The sequence below is a fragment of the Protopterus annectens genome, chromosome 8.part1 (genome assembly GCF_019279795.1).
Source record: "Protopterus annectens isolate FY-2018-M chromosome 8.part1, PAN1.0, whole genome shotgun sequence".
Taxonomy (NCBI): Eukaryota; Metazoa; Chordata; order Ceratodontiformes; family Protopteridae; genus Protopterus; species Protopterus annectens.
This window is the reverse complement of record NC_056742.1, coordinates 288,880,256-288,901,523: the sequence shown is the minus strand read 5'-3', so window position 1 is coordinate 288,901,523 and position 21,268 is coordinate 288,880,256. Positions and strand designations below refer to the sequence as shown.

Below are 21,268 nucleotides of genomic sequence, written 5' to 3'. Positions count from 1 at the left end.
AAAGAAATAAAAAACATTAAACATAAACTTTAAAATAAAAATATTTTCTATTTTCACAGAGTACCGGAACTGCCACGCATGCGCGGACACACTGCCCTGCCCCGCAGATGCCCAGGAATCTTTGCGAACTCTGACTGCCACTCAGGCAGTCCAGATGCAGAGAAGGTATTTTCTGCCCCGCAGATGCCCAAGATGCCATGCGGTAGATGACTGCACAGAAGAGAGGAGCTCCGAACTGCTTGAGCCGCAGACAGGACCAATCAGGAGAGAGGCAAGCAGGGATTCGAGCGCAGGACCAATCAGGAGTGACGTAAGTTCTCCTGCAGGGAAGCGTTACATCGAGCGCAGGCTTGCTGTGAGAATGGAGTTGGATATTGCTGCGAGATGGATTACTGCTTTCCGGACCCTTTGCTGAGAGAATGGAGTTGGATTACGTCGAGCACGGGTTTGCTGAGAGAATGGAGTGCTTTCCAGACCCATTTACAGGTAAGGTGTGTGTGTGTGTGTGTGTGTGTGTGTGTGTGTGTGTGTGTGTGTGTGTGTGTGTGTGTGTGTGTGTGTGTGTGTGTGTGTGTGTGTGTGTGTGTGTGTGTGTGTGTGTGTGTGTGTGTGTGTGTGTATATTTAAGAATGGTGAGATTTTCTCAGAGAGGAAGTGCTCGTACCGTTTGTAAATTCTTGCTGTACTTTGGCTGCTGAAGTGTATGGGCGGTTACATTTTTCTGTCTTTAAGTTGAAAGTACTGTGTAAGGCAAAGGTTTAGGGATAGTGCAATACATTTATATTGCCAACTTGATTCTGTCTGTAGTTTAAAGGTAGAAATGGGTGACACAGAATATAAGTGGGTCTTGAAGAATGGAGACTTGGATGTGGTCCTAGAGTTTGTAGCCAAGGGTGAAGATGTAAATAAAACACTTCAAGGAGGAAGGAAGGCTCTACATTATGCTGCAGACAATGGACAGCGGGAGGTGTTAGAGTTCCTGTTATCCAAAGGAGCAGATATTAATGCTCAAGATAGGTATGGTATCACACCAATATTTTCAGCCGCCTCGGAGGGTCATAAGTCCTGTGTTTCATTGCTCTTGTCAAAGGGTGCTGATAAAACTGTGGTATGTGGAGGAACGAAAATCATTGATGCTACTGAAAGGCAGGACATAAAGGATCTTCTGAAGTTACAAGGATTTGGATTAATGAACTACTCTCCTGTGGCCTCACACTGCTGCCTCTTTGTCTGTAAGCTTCAGCTAATAGTTGCTAGCACTTAAACCGTGCACTTTAACATCAGTTTTGGAGATATGGAAATCTACACAGTTGCATAACTTGTCCAATTTTCTGCTTGTATACAGATTTGCACATTAGTTTTTTGCTCAAAACTTAAACTAGTTGTGGGTGGGGGTGGGAGGGTCCATAGCATTTTCTGAGGCTACAGCTGCCCTGCATAATGCAGTTTTAAAATAATTGTGGAGGTTTTAAGAACTGTTAACCAAAAATCATGTTTTGGAGCACAAAAATTCTAGTGAGAAATAACTGTCTGTCTTCTCCCCATCATCTGTGTGACAAAAAGTCATGGTCCAAGAGCATTTGCCAGTTTGTGTTTTCATTGTTTAATGACTTGAGCTTTGTTTTCCATATTGGCAGTAACTTTTCTGGAAACACGTACTTGAGAGAAATTAAAGTTGCTGTTGAAGTCCTACTTTTTGGGCATGTTATGTAGGTTTCCATAGTTTCATTCAGTTTTATAATTACAGTTGGAAACATTTTTATGAAATCTGTGAACTGTACTGGGGTATGTTTTAAAGCACCCAATATAATTCAGAAGAATTTCTTAAAGTAAGATTTCATCATGACAAGAGTGACTTAGTATAAATCAAGAGTATATTGTTAAACATGTAGTGTATAAAGCACTCCCTGAATATAGTAAAGCTATTACTTATGGAGGAATGAAAAGAATATATTTGACCAGTACAACAGACATGTTTGTATTTTTGATTACTCTGAATACAAAAAATACTGCACTCCATATTAGTTTCAAGTAGTTACTTAACTCATTTTTTTTCTAAGAATGTTTCCTTGAATGTATTTAAGATGCAGGGTCTTACTTGCAAATTTTCATGCAGGTGTTTGAAATGTCTGTTACCATTTTCGAAATATAAAATATATATTGTCTTGCTATTTAAGAATGACCCCATTATAGTAAGATTCTTTGGAAGAGTCTTTTATTAGTGAGATTTGTCCTGCCACACAGATGGCAGCATTACAAAACTGCATTGGAAACCTAGAGAAGGGTTTGAAATTTGTAACAGACTTCACACTGCTACACAACAAAAGTGTGACAAAGCAATGTGTCAGACAGCTTTTAATGTTGTTCTTTGTTTGATAGGAGTTTGATTTATGCATAAAGTATTGATGTTCCCCTTTTATTTGATAATCAAGTATTTTTCTAAACTAGTCTGCTGTTAATATGACAGTTTCAAACCTCTAAGATCTGTACAATGGCAATTTTAGTAGTCTTATTTTACGACTATCCTCTTTTGACAGTAATTCACAAGCTATTATACCTGTGGTTCAGAAAATGTTCAAGCCCAATGAAGGAGGGATTTGAAAATCCTACAACAGATGCTAGTCTGTTGTATGGTACAAGGCATGATAATGCTGGGATGTGGCAGCAAGTGGAAAAAGATACTTAATAGGCATTCACATTTTCACTTATTTATGATTTGAAAGCCATTAAAAACAACAAATGCAACTTTTTCACAACAAAGAGGCTTGCGTATCATTTTCACATCTTCATGAAATGGAAGGTACACCTAGAGCAGATGAGTGGCAGTGAAAGGTGGAGATGACATAAATAGCAACACAAATGAGACATTTGAGCAAGTTAAAACCACTAATGCACCAAAATTGCCATTCAAGCAGCCATACCTGTTACTTGTGCCTATTTTGGAGGAAGAGTCTGATTTTCAGATGTTATTTACTCCTGCACATGATGTATGTATTTCTGGAGGGATGTCTCTAATTTATGACTTGAGTTACCCCTTTTCATAATTTTCTGAATCCTCCTCTTCATGTGTCATTTTTGAAGCTGTCTACTATACAGAAAACCACACTCTCTGACCAACATACTACTGGTACAGATAAGTTAAAGAAAGACGACACACATCTTACATCTCCATTTCTCTGAATCAAAAATAAATGACCTTGTGTAGTAGAATTTTGGAAGACAGTTCATTAAAGTCTACAGACTTTACACTGCCCCCTAGAAGCGGGAAAAGTTTTGTGCTATTTAGTATTCAAATTGTATGCTAATTTGATGTCCAGATTGTTGGTTGGATGTATCTACTTTTCAAGGGAAAACTGAGTATGTAGTTCAACATCTTTGTACACATAATCCTTTTGTACACACAGATGTAAATTAAAAATGCTAATAATTTTCAGTACATATTATTTATCTTATTTTGTTTATTATATAAAAAAAGAAATGCCTTCATAGTCAGTCAGGTTGGAAGTTGAATCTGTACTGCTTTCCCAGAGCTCTGCTCATAGCTCTCAACCTTCCATCTCCAAAATGAGGAACACTAGCTCTCATAATGTGGAACAAATGGGCAAAATGTGGAACACATACTGATGGCTTACTAACAACTTCAACTATGAAAGTCATAGGATGGTTAAAATATGCTGGTTTTACTTATAAAGAAGATCCTTTAATGAATTAATATGATTAATTTTTATTTACAATGGATTTCACTTAAAAAATTCCTAACACTGAATGTGTGACAGCATCTTTCAATGTGGAACTTTGAGGAACTTTGAGGAACATGAACTTTTTAAGACCCCAAATGAGGTACGTTCCTCGTAATGAGGTACACTTGAGAGGTATGGCTCTGCTGAATTTGGGTCCAACCACTGCCTTAGACCTGCATAGGTAGGAGCAAGTCAGTGGCAGTGAGCATTTTCACATCTTTAAAATAAATGTGTATGATCTGATGGGGAAACAATATATTTATAGGAATAGTATAGAAAGCAGAGGGTTAAGTCTTTTGTAAATTATGACTAAAAATCAGGATGGAAAAGTAAGTCAGCTTTTGTAGTCTAATGTCTTGTTCTTTGCAAGACCTCTGCATTGCTCTGTGCTTTGTTTTGTATGCATACAAGTGTTGTGTGATTTATTTAGAAAGCTTTACATTAAAATGTCTGTTTCCGGGAGTGATGTGATGATGATTGCAGGTGTTGATTTATCTACATACAGAGACTCATACTCACACATGCATGAACATGAACACACACGTGCACGCACTCGCACACAAACCCATACACACAACTGAATATATTTCACACAATACAGTTTACATTGACTTGGTTATAGAAACAAAATGTCCCATACCGTACCTTTTAAATGGTCATAATTAGAATTTCCATATTATAATGAGGTCCATAAACAATATCACATTGATTTACACAAAGTAAAACGTAATCACCTGCAGGTATAAAATTTTATGTATCTAAAAGTTACTATGAAAGGACAATTTTAACAGAAGTTTGTGTTTTCTCTTAATCTGTGGAAAAGTGGAAAATCAGTCATAAGATACTGCAGATGAAATGAATGTTTTTATGGTGAGGCTATATCACAAAAGGTAGTGTCAAGGAAAGGAAGAATATGAAGTTTTTCTTCTACACTTCATTTTGTCTTGAATGGACTCTCGCAATGACAGTTTGGCACCCAGGGCAGCATATTTAATTAAAGTTCTAGTTGTTATGGTTTTGGGCATAGCTCCACCACTTTCTAGTTGGTCACACCCCTTCCCATTGACATCATCCATTCAGTTGTCTCCTGCAGCCCCCCTTTAATTTGAAGTCACCAGCCGCCACTGCTTATAGAATGTACTAGTTTTGGACACCAAAACAGATTCTGGACTCCTACAGATTGCTGAGAGGTGATCTATGCCTGACCAACAATGCACCCTCTGATCCTGCTCTGATAGAGCTGTTGTACATTCGCAAAACAAGTAGCACAAGAATTACCTGATCTAGTGACCTAAATCTCATCTGCAACATAATCACCCCCTTCTCTGGAACAGGCTTCCTAGCCATGTGAAGCAGAGCTCTTCCATAACTCACTTCAAGTATAACTTGAACCAGTGAATGGTATTTATCTATCTATTCATTTATATTTGTTTACCGGGATAGTGCTCTGATCTCAATGGACCATTTGCAGCATAGCCCGGGTAAATAGGATCACATAGAAATGAAAAAAAAGACATATTTACACATGTAAGGATATTCTAAAAAACATATATACATATTTACAGGTGCAAGAATATACTACAAAATCTTTCATAAATCATTATAAATTTACCCCTGGTCTTGCACCTATGTCTCTAGTAGACATATTTCTTGACCACCCATGAACAGTCCAATAGATACTCCTTAAAATAACTCAAGGTAATCAAAACTTATCAGATACATTTGGGAATCATGGCTGGGCTTATAATGGCCCCCTGGGTCATTAGCTTAGCAATCACCTATGAACAGTAGCTCTCTCTTGAGATGGCACACACATATTCAGATTGCATGCACATGGGGATCATACATTAAAGATAATAGATGAATAGAACATTTGATCAATGCAACATTATATTTTAAAGTAAAGTGCAAAGATTATACTGGACTGTTTCATACTAAAAGGCTACACATATAAAACAGTTGCTGCTCAACTCAACTTAAACGTACTCCTTACAATAACTGATGGAAGTACTGAATTGTACAAGTAGTATTTCAGAAGTCAACAGAAATGAACAGGAATCTCATTTAAAAATAATACTTTGGAAACATTTTGTTAGTAATCCTTCACAATAAAGGTCATTATATAGTCGATAAAACCACTAAAAGGGAATCAACACTTGATTGGATCTTACCAAACAGACCAAACAACATTAGTAAAACCAGCTGTGTCCTTGACAGCCTTGGTGACCACCTCCCAACCTGTCTAATCAGAAGCCAATCCCACATAGTAAAATCTACCATCTGCCAACAAATAAGAAGTAAAAAGTACTTCAATCCCAATAGTGTTACTACTGCTCTGTCAAGTTGTAACTGGCACCCCTTAAGAACACTTACCTTGGATGATGCTATATCATACTTTAACTCAACTTGCCTCTCAATATTAGACTACCACGCACCCCCAGAACCATTTGAATCAAATCTAACTATGCCCCCTGGTTATCCAAAGAGACTAGATCACTACTATATAACAGAGACAAAGCTTGGGCAAATTGGAAAAAGACATGTACCAATACTGACAAACAAAAATATCTCAAGCTCAAGAATAAAGCTAAGAAACTAATCAAGACTGATAAAACCAACTATTACCACAGAACTCAAAACAGATATTAGAATAATCTTAAAAAATTTTGGACAGCCATAAACAATCTACTCCATCCAGGTAAAGTTGGCACACCTTCTCCTGTTAACTCAGACAACTCAACAAACATAGCAACCCAGTTCAACAAATTTTTCACCAACTCCATTCTAACCCTATCTAAATCATATTCTTCCCCAACTACCATCAAACCAGCCAACCTCAATACCACTGACCTGGGCTTCTCACTGCAACCTGTTCCAATCTCCACTATTAAAAAGATGCTTACAAAACTTAAGCCTACAGCCCTCTCTGCAGACAATATACAAGCTGAGTTCCTAAAGATTGCTGCTAATGCTATTGCATATCCCATAACAATACTCATTAATCGCTCTATAACTGAAAGCTTAGTTTATCACCTCTGGAAAAGTGCCTATATTACCCCACTCCACAAAGGACGTAACTCCAAAGAGCTATCTAACTATCGACCAATTGGCATACTTTCTCCATTGTCTAAAATCCTTGAAAGATGTGTTCACACACAAATCTTAACTTTCCTAAACTCTCATAATCTACTAACTAAAACACAACATGACTTCAGGCCTTCATACAGCACCACTACAGCTCTTAAGTCCATTGCACACACAGTAAATAAGCATTGAAGCAATGGTAGCTACTTCTCAGATATATTCTTAGACCTCTCCAAGGCCTTTGATATGGTAAACCATAACAAACTCATCGATACACTTGCGGATTTAAATCTGAGCCCATCTACCACTTCCTGGTTCAGAAATTATCTAACAGGCAGACAGGTGGTAAGATGGCAACAGGAACTCTCCTCTTTACTACCAGTGTCACTGGGGGTTCCACAAGGTTCAGTCTTTGGTCCACTACTGTTTTCTATCTTTACCAACAAACTACACACAGCCACTCTCCATGCCTCCATCATACAATACGCAGATGACTCCACACTCATCTGCACCTCTCCCTCCCCGGAGACCCACCACCACCAAACACAATCCTGCTTTCTTGCTGTTGAGCATTGACTCTCAGATTCACATCTTATACTAAACCCTAATAAGACTCAGCTTATTATTTTTCCACCCACACAACACTCCTCCCATACTACTAACTTTAACATTACCTCCAGCAACAACACAATCATATCACCAGCCACTCACACAAAACTACTTGGGATTATCGTAGACCACGAACTGAAATTTGATACATATATATATATATATATATATATATATATATATATATATATATATATATATATATATATATATACACCACCACAAAAAAGTGTATAAAAAACTTGCCATTCTATATAGGAACAAATAGTTCCTAACCAACTCCACCAGAGCCACCATTGCAAGTATCCACTTTATTTCTACACTCTTATATGCATCACCAATATTCAACAATCTTAGAAAATCAGACCTTGTCATTCTTCAAACCTGCTATCATAAAATTGCCAAATTTGCAACAAATATGCCCCATCAGACACATCACTGCATTCCTCTAAAAGGCCTTGATTGGCTGGAACTTTCCAATCGCATTCTTTATAACCAACTTATAACAACCCACACACTTCTTCACTGCCCTGACAACATCCCTGCTTTACAAAACCTGCTTCACCCAAGCACTGAAGCTAGATTTCTATGATCAAATCAGAAACTCCTACTAGAGGAAACAAAAACCAATAACTCCACTGGCACTTCTCTCTACAGCAACTCAGTTACTAAGCAATGGAACAGCCTCCCCCTCAACATTACAACTATAACTACCCTCACCCCCTTTAAAAAAGCTTTAAAATCTCATCTTCAGCATCTCTGGTTATGTAACTGCAACAACTCAGACTAATCTCCTACTAGTACTTTCAATCTATTTATACATCTCTCTCTCTCTATTCATTTCCCACCCACTCCTTCTCCCTCCTTGCTTTACTTCCCAGTATCATTCTTCTGTTATATCTCTGTACTTCTCTAAATGTCCTTTTCCTTTTCTATATCCATCTTATTTTACACTTCTGTATTATCCCTCTGTATGTATATATATATATATATATATATATATATATATATATATATATATATCTGCATCCTTCCTACTTGTCATACCTTTGACCTTGCCACCTTCTACGCTCTGTTAACCCCTCCTCTTTCTACTCATTATTTCCTATCTAAACTCCTCTCTCTCCCCTTAACTCAGTACCCTTCCAATCCAATCTATCATTCTTCCTACTAGCTATTTTATAATGTATTTATATCCCATTCTTCTCTGAAGTATTTAATGTCTAATTCTTTTTTCAACAGCTTTTTTAATACAAAAGTGCACGTATACTATGTATGATTGCATTTAATCTAACTGTATATCAACTGTCTAATGTAATATTTTACTGTTTACTTGGGGCTTCCCCCTGGGATTCTGCTGGAAAAGGATATGTGTCCAGTCAGACATTTCTGGTTAACAAATGTAAAATAAATAAATAAATTATACTGTTGTCTCACCATAACAATGCCACTCTCTTTAGAATGACAAACACTTAAACTAGCTAATCACAAAAAAATACTTCAAAGGTTATTTGTAATATAATGGTTCAACACAGTTGTTTTATTATTTCTGTAACATACTGTCTTTACCAAGCTCAGATAGATCTTCTTCCTAAATATTATGCCATTACATATTATAAGTATAGTATTCAAAGTTACACAAGAATATGTTTTTAGGAAGTCATTGTGTTGATGTGTAGTGCACTTTTTAAGAGCTATGTATGTTTGTGTGTATAAAAGTAGTGTGTGTGTGTGTGTGTGTGTGTGTGTGTGTGTGTGTGTGTGTGTGTGAGAGAGAGAGAGTGACAGTGTGGTAGCACTGTATGTGCACATACAGTGTGGTAACACTTTATCTGCACCATGATACTATGTGAGTGACAGTATGGCAACACTGTAGATAATTATGATGGAAATGTGTGGGTAACAATATACATGCATGATAATACAGTGTTGGTGACAGTATGGCAATACTGTATGTGTATGATGGTACTATGTTAGTGACAGTGTGGCAACACTGTAATGTGTATTATGGTACTCTGTTTGTGACAGACTGGCAACAGTATACATCTATGATGGTACTGTGAGAGTGACAGTGACAATGTGGCAAAAGTGTGCATGATGGTATTGTTTGAGTGAAAGTGTGGTAACACAGTACATGTACAATGGTACTGTGTGGTTGATTGTGTGGCAACACTGTACATGTTTAATGGAAATGTGTGGGCAATAATATACATGTATGATGATACTGTGTGGGTGAAAGTGTGGTAACACGGTGTGTATGGTAGTGCTGTGTCGGTGATAGTGTGGCAACACTGTACATGTATGATGGTACTTTGTGGGTGACAGTGTGGCAACATTGTAAATATATGATGCAAATGTGTGGGCAACAGTATACATGCATAATGGTACCATGAGGGTGAGAGAGACAATGTGTCAACACTGTATATGTAGGATGGTACTGTGTGGGTTAAACTGACAATGTGGCAACACTGTGCATGTATGATGATACTGTGGGGGTAACAGTGTGGCAGTACTGTACATGCATGATGGTATTGTTTATCTTCATAAAATAATGCTATGTAAAGGGACACTAACATGGAGCATCAAGTGTGTGTATTTCTATGTAGACATCTGTGTGAACAGCCTGTTTTCAGTGCATTTATTGATATACAGGTTTGCTTATTTATTTATATGTTTTTGTCTATCTGGATAGATGAGAGGATACAAAGGTCACTTTTTGGTCAAGAAACAGGCTAGTACATCAAACACCAAAAGCCATAGACAAAGGAAATAACAGGACAAAATTAGTTACTTAACTTTATCCAACACCTCCTTAGTAAAACCTTAGTAAACATTTTCCTTAGAGACAATGAAAGCAGCAAAGCTGCTTTACCTGAAGGGCCATATCATTACATTCTAATATGCAAAGGATACTACCTCATCACTAAACTATGTATTTCCTACCAGTTTCTCTAACATCTCCCCAGCTTACTTCTCACTGGTTTCATCTACTTTCCAAAGCCTAAATAGCTAGAAGATTCTATACTAACATTAAATTAAAAATATTACCCACTAAAAACATATCTCTGATTATAAATGACCTGTCATTCTCAGTCACTGATCAATGTGGAGACATCCACCCCACCCAGGTCCAAACCAGACACTAAGCAACGAAGCTCACCCCAAAATGCTAAATATAATTACTTTAAACCTTAGGAGCATATGTTACAAAATCTCCAGCTTTCATGCCTGGATAAATCAATATAAACCAGATATCATAACTGCAACAGAGACCTGGCTAAATCTCAACATAAAAGACACCAAAATTCTACTACCAGGCTATAAAACTATTAAGCTAGATGGAGCATAGAAGAAGGAGGTGGAATAGCCCTACTCTTTCCAAATACTTTTATAGTAACTACCTTTTCAGATGCCATCCAAAAATTGTCCAGTGCAGAAATTCTTATCTCATTCATAAAGCTAAATGCCTCCAAAAGAATATGCCTTATAGTGGTGTATATAGTCTGATATAAAATAGCCACTTGTAATGAATAATTGTTAGTTTTTCCAGGAGTGAAGACTATTATATCCACGTCAACTCATGCTGTTACAGCAATTCTAAATAAAAGCATTACGATCCTCTGAATAACAAATATTATCAAAATGGATAATGACGACATCTTTAATAGTTCTATTTTTTTAAATACTCAAATAACTCATTACTCAGAGACTTTTTAGCAAACCTAGGAAAAACAATAATAGCTGCATACTTGAAAAATGTACCATAAAGACAAGACCTAAATAGCATGTTGACATTGTGCAAAATTCCAAAACAACCAACCATGGGTGCAGTATCATATAACCTGATGTGTAGACATGAAATATTAAATAAAATATCATGTGTGAATGAGCCAAGTGTTGTTTCAGAGGAGCTGTTGTGAAAAAGACTTGAATCAGAAATTGAAGATGAAGAAACATGCTGATTTTAATACACATGCCAGAGTGTTCACCTTCTCTATAGGAAAATTATTTTCTAATAAGTCCGAGATAAAGCAGGCATTTATCTCTTTTCAGCACTGTGACATATCCTATTTAAGACATGAAACCCCCCTTGGTAGATGGTAGAAAGGCCAGAAACTCCTTGACAGGAAACTGTTCATTACTGTAATGAAATTACAGCCTTTGACTATTGACTCTGTAATACCTTGTTAAGACCAAGCAGCAGTTAAATGGCTCTGTATCATTCTGACTATGAAATGCTGATTCTCAGGATTTCAAAGGAGGTAGTTAATAAACCTTCAAAGATAAATACTGTGTGTCTACAAAAATAATATAACATTTTCGTCCTCTTACAGGAATGTTTGAAATAAGAATCAAGTCAAATTGTGCATATATATAGAAACCAAAGGGCTGTTTAAACAGGGGTATCATCCTTGGAAGACTTTGGCGGTTTGTCTTGGACTACCATGTGCAGTAGTCCAACTTGATCTGCTAGGTACCCTGCCTACAACAAGTGGTTCTAGTAGTTTATATATATATATATATATATATATATATATATATATATATATATATATACACATACATATCTGGTTTGCTATCAAAATCCCAAACATCACAAAATATTTATTTAAAATATCTTGCCGTAATGTGAACATGTGGAATATTAATTAGATGACAATGTCGAAATAAAAATACCAACGATATCGAATTTGCCATTTTCAATATCATTGTAAGTTATACCTGCAGCCCCTTACACCTACCTGCTTTCCAGCAGTATGAATCTCTGACATACATGTTTTTGCAGGGAGGACAAGCCTCTCTGCACCCCACCTGTGGAGGTGCACCCCCTGCAAATTGTATATTCCAACTCCGAGATCGCTCTACAGTGAGGAAAAGAATAAATTTCCCGATCCGCACTATATGGTAATCTATAGTCTTAACATTGACAACATATGAGCAAATGCACAGTGCCATGTGCTGCAGTGCTGCATAGAATACTTGAAGAATTGTAGTTCGACAATACTGGAATCAGCCAACACACATTCCCATATTCGCCGAACCTCAATTCTACATTTTGATATTAAACTATATATAAATATATATATATATATATATATATATATATATATATATATATATATATATATATATATATATATATATATATATACACATACACACATGCATATACAATAAAACTACAGTTAATGGTAAATAAAGGTGTACATCCATAGTTAACTGAAAGTTTGAAATGCAGTATTCGACATAAAATATTTCTAAATACCTAAACTCAGCTTACCATGGTTACAAAGCAATATTATTTGGAGTTAACTAAAAACAAACAGAAAGTTATAAATACTATTAATTCATAAATTTCCACAAGCACTGCTTTTAGTAGTACTGCTGAAGAGCTTAGCATTGTTCACAAAGGAATAGGTTGAATTATAATAGTAATGTACTTTGCTATAGATGTGTTATTTTTCTGTGTGGTGGAAAAAGGACAGTGTGATAACTTATAACCAACTGGCTCATATTTAACCCCCAGAGATGTGGCAACGTGTTGAATTTCCATACTAAGATGACAGATTCTGTAACCTTACAGTGCAGTGGCATGGATGGCACTAACATGCCACTTTTCTCAAGGCCACTATAGAAATGCTGTTGCTTTTCAGTGGACATTGCACTCCTTCCTCTGCAAGTCTTGTCTGTTGCACTGTATTTTATCTTATATTTTGCATGGTCAGATGTGTTGAGCCTGAGCTTCATTTGGGTCATACTAGATGTATAGAGTTTCAGGAAAGGTAAAGAAATAATGTCTGATCTTTATTACAGCATAACCATTAGTGTATTTCCTGATTTTGAATTGTGTGGTAGAATTCAGAACAAGTTTTAAAAGAGTTTTTATTTTTAGAAGCATGGCTGTTTACCCTTTGTTACGGTCACACAGGAGTGTTGCTGTTTATACAATACACAATATTCTTCAGTTTTAACCATAACTTTGCATATATCATTTAGTAATTCTAAAAAAAAAATCTTGCATTTTAAAGTTGGCCCCTACTGTGTGCATTTCATTGTTTCTTCAGTTCTCACTCTATCTCTTTTGGTTTGTTCTTCTACTCATCACCTTGTCATACCAAACCTCTAGTAATTACACTTTGCCTCAAGAATGACAGTCATGCCACTAACTAAATCAGTTAACTTAAATGAGCCACTAAGTGTGAAAGGACAGCAAGAAGAGAGGGCTGAGGAGAATACAAAACCAGAAGAAAATAATTTATTTTTGTACATATGCAGTTAACTAAAATGAGCAGAAAAACATTAGCTATTCTTGTGTATGGAGAGTTAATTAAAGTACATCTGGAGTGTTATTTACAGTCTAGGGCACCACTATGAGTGAAGACTTAGTAAAGTAAGGCATGATATCAAGGACTGTATCTCAAATGATGCAGAACTTGCCAGAATAAACATGAATTGCTATTAAAGGAAACCAAGATATATACCCTTGAGAAATGGACATTACAGAACACTTGCAAGGACAGCAGCTTTCATGATGTACAAGATCAAAGCAGAAAAATGGAACAGGAGTAAACATTTTTGAAATAGGGTTACGGATGTATTTGGCAATTTTTTCTAACCAGTCATGGAATAAGTAACACTGAGATAATTAACAGGGAGTATGACTGTTTTAAGGTCATTTCAATGAGTTTAGAAGATAACAATGTATTAACAAAGGGGGATGTTAATTTGTACATTAGGCAGGTAAACCGATGAGATGGACTGTTTCCTGTGAATACATAACTGCAAGCACTGATTTTTAGAATGTGAGCAGATACTTTCTACTTTGAAAAGGTAGGTTGGCAACTGCATTTCTAAAAGGTGTGGGTTATAATATTTTATTTATTTTGTTACGGAGAGATTAAAGACTACTCCTAATTCACACATTCCACATACAAAAGATTGTTTCCGCTGTACTGACAGATGGTTAATTGAGTTAATGGACTAGGCAAAGAAAACATGCTTTAAAGTATTAACTATAGCATGTCTACATAAAATGTAATATCTGTGAAATTCAAAAAAATCCTCATGGTAGTTTCACAAGAAACATATAATACTGTATCAAATATCAGTTTGATGCATCCATAAAGGTAGATTTGATAAATACAGAATGAAAAAGTTTTATTGTCATTTAAATTGAGGTTACTTTAATAAAATACCAAAATGATTTGTCTGTGAAGTTAATTTGATTAAAAATGCTTGTCAAATAAGTATGTGTACATGCACAAGTAAGCCCCAGGTAGAACTCTAAAATAATTTATTCTAGATATAGATTGCTAGGTATTGACTAATTGTTCTTAGGCAGATGGTAACAGCATTTAATCTTTTGCCTTGGAGCAACAACAGTATCTTGACATCTGGTCTGTCTTTATCCCATGGATCCACATTATGTATATGACCTTATACAGGCATAAAATTAGTCGCTACTGCATCCATATTCTTTCAAAAAACGATAACAACTCTTGTTAGAGTGCTGTGCTTTGTACCTCTTCATACAAAATGAAGATTACACTGGATAAACAGCAGTATGTAGGTGAAATTCTGATAAAATGAAATACAGAAATAACTTGAAACACTCTACAAATGCATTTAAAGTAGTTCAGTACTGTGACTAACATTTCAGCATCGAGTTCTTGGTCTGCCCACAGTCTGCAAAATGGTACAGTACTTAAGTGAAAGCAATACAAATGGAAATTTTAAGGAAAGTATATTTGAAGTCTTTATTTGCTTCACCTGATATGGCATAATTTACGTATTCACACAGTGTGGGATTCAAAGGCAAGTTGTTTAATATGTAAATTTGCATGTTGCAGTTTCCATACTAGGCAAGCTTATATGATTCACAGCACTGACAATGTCTGGAAGAATAGTCTCATAGAGTTTAGGTGCTGTATTTACATGTGGCAGATGGGGCAGGGTCTATGGTAAAGAATCCTGGTGCAGTACTCATTTATGGTGCATAATACAAAAGTTGGGTCTATATTAAAAGTTCAAAGTCTGAAAACTTCGAATCTCATATGGTCGACTCCATATGAGCAAAGTTTTCAAACATCGAACTGAAAATGTAAACACAGTTAAAACAAAAAAACCTACCTGAATTACACCCCCCGCTACTTAAATATACCAACTCCGAGAACATACTACATTGAAGTGAAGTGAAGAATTCCCTATGGCGATCTCCGTTGAAACATTCAATGTTTGAAAACGTCGCTCATATGATGTCGATCATATGAGATTCAACATTTTCAGACTTCGAACTTTTAATATAGACCCCAAAAGTTGCACACTGTGTTCTATCCAAATTATCCGAAAAAAAGTAGAGAACTTATAAATGTATTTAGCTAAGTAGTGGATAGCAGTGGTGCATTTCAAAGGGTGGAATCTGTATAGAGGAAGTGGGACCTGCACAAGTTGCTGCACCAGGTAAGTAGGCATGAATATGTGCATGGGAAAGTGAGTGCCATTTTGTGTGCATTTGTGAGCCCACTGCTTGATGTGACCCATTGCTTGAATGAATGAGGACATCATGATTGAAGAGTGTGCAGTTACTGGATATCTATATGTGAGTCTGTGTGTATTGGTGTTTGTGTATTACTGTGTGTGCCTCTTTATGATTGTATGAGAATGTCAACATGTCCATGCAGAAGGTATGCCTTTGTACATGTGTATGGTCAAGGTGATTGTATAGGGTGGTTAGGTAGAGCTGTGCAGAGAAATGTTCAGTAATGAGGCTCTGATCCACTTTTTCTTGTCTGTCAGCTCCTTAGAATGGTTCAGTACATGTGTCTGTGTGCATCTTTCACAGTGTGGCCAGGTGGTCTATGCCTGTGTGTGGTCTGCTAGGATCTTCACTACTACAGGTCAGTAAGGTGCTAAACTGAACAGTAAAAAGATGCTCATTTGAGCTATTCATAGTCTTGCAAATTCCCTGTTAAGGAGGTGTTACCCTTATGGAAATGAATGCTCACAACTATGAGTCATAAAATGGTGCAGCATTGAAGTTCAGCACTGCTGCATGTTTTTTTTTTTCGTAAGTCCCAGCCATAGTCATAAACTTTGATTCACTTTCCCTTCCCCTTGTGGTATGGTAATGTGCTTTAACATATCTCATCCACTTCCTCATACACATAGACAAGTAACCACACATTCAGACATGTACCAGTTTAAAGACGGTTTATGGTAATTATTCAGCTCTGTCTTAGGAATAACATGAGTACTTTGGCAAACAATTGTTCTGATATTCACTGTAAAGGATAGGATTTCTGGTTTGGTAATAATTTGGGCTGGCAGTTAAAATTTGACAGCTATCAAACCACTGTTAGTTAAAAGCACTTATGGAATGTTTTAACCAATAATGTTCTGTAAAATAAGCCAAACTATATATATATATATATATATATATATATATATATATATATATATATATATATATATATATATATATATATATATATAACAAATAATACAAAACAAATGAGGAAATCAATAAATAATAAGAGAGTGACATCTAAAGGAATGTTTCTGTTTGCAAAAGAAGGCAATAAAAAAAAAACAAATCAACCAGTCCTCAGTCCTCTTTTTAGTTCTACTGACTGGTCCTCTGTGAGCCACAGATCAGTTATTTGGTAGTAACCGATGGTCACAATAGAATTTATTTTTAATTTCAGAAACACATGAAATTAGCTTTTCACTATGCTGCCTTTAAAAGTGCATCAATTGAACTGTGTTTAAATAGTTATATGCACAGGACTTTGCCATCCTTATAACTGCTACCCTCTGCACAGTCTTATTAATGAACAGTACAGGTCCTTCTAGGATCTTACAAATCTCCATATGTGACTGGTGATGTAGAGGCTTAGTTAAAAAATGTCATTACATGAATTATTACTGTCTGTGTAATAGTTCACCACATCTGTTAATATGTATGGAACCCCTACATTGATTTTTACAGGTTGCCATTATTTTTAGTATCTAAAAATGACTGTGGTAATTTCTAATAGTCTGTTCTACTTGCAGTCCTTTTATCCCTATCTATGCCATATATCTAATGTAACTTTACTTTCTCTTTTTTTTTCCTTCTAGACCACTATCCAATGCAGGCTGATGGAGTTACATCAACACAGTCTGAAAGATTGCACCCATCCAGCCACTAGACTTCCAGGACTCCTGTGCTGAACATAGTTAAAGTACACCTGAAAATTTTCTTACAGCCTACCTGTGATATTACATTCTAAACTGCTTATATCTTATGTGTGCAGACTGCTAAGGGATAAATTATAACTACTTTTCCCTTAGCCCCTTCATATTAACTGAATAAAATCTCTTGCACTCACTGCGTGCTGTGAAATACTGCTTAACATTAAGATTTCATTTCCTAAGATGAGTAGCACATTTCTCCCTGCATAAGAACCCTGATTAAGTCCCCAGTAGAAACTCATTCTGTCTATTATATAACGTTACTCTCAATTCTCTTCATTCCTTACTTTACCCCTTCCAGTTCTTCTATCTAGTTTTCCCTAGCGTCTATCTTAACCTCTTTCCTACAAACTGAATCTTAATTTGTAATGAACAGGTTCTATATCCTTTTCTGTGCCCTCTTCAACAGTTTCAAATCTCTCTTTGATTCCTTACCTTTAGCCTGTACACTTTCTTCTCTTCACTGTTTTTTTTTTTCTTTAGTACTTTGCAGAAGTGACAGTGAGGCACTGCTCCATTCAGCCCTCACTATTATTGGGCTTCACTTTGCTCTCCATACCCTACTCCTAATTTCAACCTTCCCACCCACCAACACCTACTAAACATTTATACCCTCTGAACTCCATCCCTTCTTCCATTAACTCCTCCTCTTTCTGTCTATCTCAGCCAATTGAAACTTTCTAGCCTTATCCTTATTTGACACCTCTTACCTCATCCCTAACCCTTTCCCTACTACATATTATTCAAATCTACAGTACAAGCTTTATACAACAATGAAACATTTTTTTTTTGTTTTCCTCTTAACAATGATGTCCCAACCCTCAGATGAGACCCAGTGCTCTCTGTTACTATTGCTTTATGTAGTTTGTCTTGGTTGCATACTTGTAGCATATCTCTTATCCTTTCAGCAACAGACTCATGGAGAAAGCTTCTAAATCAGATACTTTTGAAAATAGCAATACTACTGATTTCGTAAGCTCACAAAATAAGACAGCATGAATTAGAATTAGAATTCATTTTCTGGAAAACGGTGTCTTTAATTACAATGAATGTCATTATTTGTTCCTGAGAATCCAACACATTTTTTTCAAAAGGCATTGTGGACTTTAGTATGTCAGAGCAAAAGTCTAAGACAAAATTATGTACATTTGTGGAGTACATTGATAAGAGATCCATCACTCATGCTCATCTGCACCTACCCCAAGTCACACAAGCATGCACATACTTCATGACACACACATGTATCGACACAGCGCCAGCAGCTGTAGCAGTGATACCACAGTCTAAACAGGGCACTCAAACAATGTACTGACAAACACAGAGCAATGTATATGCCTTAATCAAGCAATGATGAAATTGCTAGGGACCGCACAGTTTTTCTCTTAATCTCTCCATTTCACAATGTATAACATTCACACCACACTTACAAAGGGACACCTCCACTTCCCACAAACACACAGCCACCAACACCCACCCAACATACCAGTCAACAGTGAGGCTTTTCCCACCTCTCTACAAAACACTGGTGTAATGGCTTTGGTAAACGGGAACAACTGATGGACGTCAGCTCAGGATTCCCATCCTTACCTATTGTGGACAGTCCACTGCACTTGCACAAACAAAAATTATGACTGCAGGAAGGTAAATGTCACACCGAGTAATGCAATATCAGTAAAGCAGGCAATGATTAGGCACCATCACCTATGCGTGAGCAACTGCAGTGGGTCCTCTGGACAAAGGAGACCACCAACAAACAGATAGTAGCAGCAGCAAGAGCTAATATGGGGTTTTGTAATAAAGAAATAATCAATAAACATATACTGAACATGAAACAGCATGTGTAGAGTGAAACCAGACCAGTGAATGAGTAAGCAGTGACAAAGTGCTAAAATGGAGAGCAGTTAATAAAGCAATAAACTGTAAATACACAAATCTGGCTCATTTACTAAGGCAGCAGTCAGAGACTGAGTATGCATCAGAAATGAAATTAACTCAAGTGTAACAAAATCAGTAAGAAGAACTAAGCTGGAGTTGAGACAGAGGAAAGGCAGTGAATGTATATAATTTACAGTAAGGATGTGAAGGCTGTGTTATCTGTCATAATAGAGGTTCCTGTGATGCTCACCCAACAGGATTGACACTACACAAAGTAGCTACATGGACAAATGGGAAGCACTAAACAGAACAACTCTGATTATTTAAACACGGAGGGGCTCTACACCTGTAGAAGCTTTCCATAATCAAGCACTCTGACCCTTAAACTGACCAAAAGCTGAGGCATCTGGCCTGTGGAAGCTTCTACTCTCACTGGAAGTTAGTCCTTGCAGTACATTGAAACAGTCAGAATCCAGATGGAAACGTGTTTGTAGTGTAGACTCCTGTTGACTTCTCTGGATTGCATATTGGAGTACAGTGAACAGCTCAGCACTGTCCATATATGTCTCCTTTAAAATTGCTTTTGTTCTTTGTCTTTTATATAAATACTTTCAGTCCTTCATTTTTTTCATATAATTTTCTTTGTTTCTTGGAAAATACACTATTCTTACCTTTAAATAATGTTTCAAAATTATTGTTTAGCTTCCTAGATACATTTAGGGTTGACAACTTTTCATGTCAAAAATTCTGGACATGTACATGGAATCAAAATGCATGCAACATAGAAGTGTGCAAACATATTCTTGTGTTTTTCAATGTTAGTGAGAGTGTCCCTTAATGCCGGACTGCCCAGAAAAATTATAGATGTTGGCAACCCTAGATGCATTCCTTTGTACCTTTATCATATCTGTTTCTGCTTCATAATCATCATCATCTTCAAGCCCCCTTTTCCCATTACATACATGGCATCAGGGTGTCATGTCCCTTGAATCCATCTATCCATTCAATGACAATCTCCTACCTTCTTTGACACTCATTCCTAATTGTCACAGGTCTTCTGTCACACAATCCATCCATCTCTTTGCTGGATCTTCTCATTTCCTCTTGCCTTCTTCCTGTCTGTCCCAACTCTTCTTCACCTGATTGTCTTCTGCTTTTCTGCACATGTGCCTGAACCACTGTAATCTGTTCTCTTTGCCCTTTTCTGCATTTGGAGCTACTTTGGCTTCTGCTCGTATGTCCTTATTTCTTCATCTGTCCCACAGTGTGCATCTCAGCACTTCATCTCAATCACCTCAGTTTCCTCAACTGTACTTCATTGGTTGGTACTAGGTTAGCTGGCCTTGCGAGCCATTGTAAGCCTAGCCAATTATCCCTTGTGAGACTCAAACCCTGTACCTTGTGTTTGTAAAGCAAACACCTTAACCATTAGGCCACCCTCCCTGCCTTTATTGTCCAGGTTTCTGTACCATACAGTAGTACTGCTTGCACCACTATTTTGTACACCTTAGTTTTTGGCTTCTTTGGCATTGTACTGTCATATACAACCCCTGGCACTCTGTGCCAGTTGTCTACTGCCACTCTGATTCTAGCTTTGACCTCTTCATTCAGACTTCCCTTCTCAACCACCACTCGACTTAAAGCTGTTAACCTGTTCCAAAATATTTCCTTCTATCTCAAGTTTCAGCTTCTCCTGATTCTGTTCTGAACTACTGTTTCATAATCCT

The 21,268-nt window shown here is 36.8% G+C and overlaps 1 protein-coding gene across 1 annotated transcript; it reads left to right on the top strand.

Moving 5' to 3' along the window:
• Positions 1 to 805: 805 nt before the first annotated feature.
• Positions 806 to 1,264, top strand: LOC122810118 (myotrophin-like). Its single transcript, XM_044081594.1, has one exon. The coding sequence runs from the start codon at positions 821 to 823 to the stop codon at positions 1,262 to 1,264; it is 444 nt and encodes a 147-aa protein (XP_043937529.1). The 5' UTR covers positions 806 to 820.
• The last annotated feature ends 20,004 nt before the right edge of the window (positions 1,265 to 21,268 follow it).

Bases quoted from the DNA above. Each gene is read 5' to 3' on its own strand.
- LOC122810118 (XM_044081594.1), top strand. From the start codon at position 821: ATGGGTGACACAGAATATAAGTGGGTCTTGAAGAATGGAGACTTGGAT.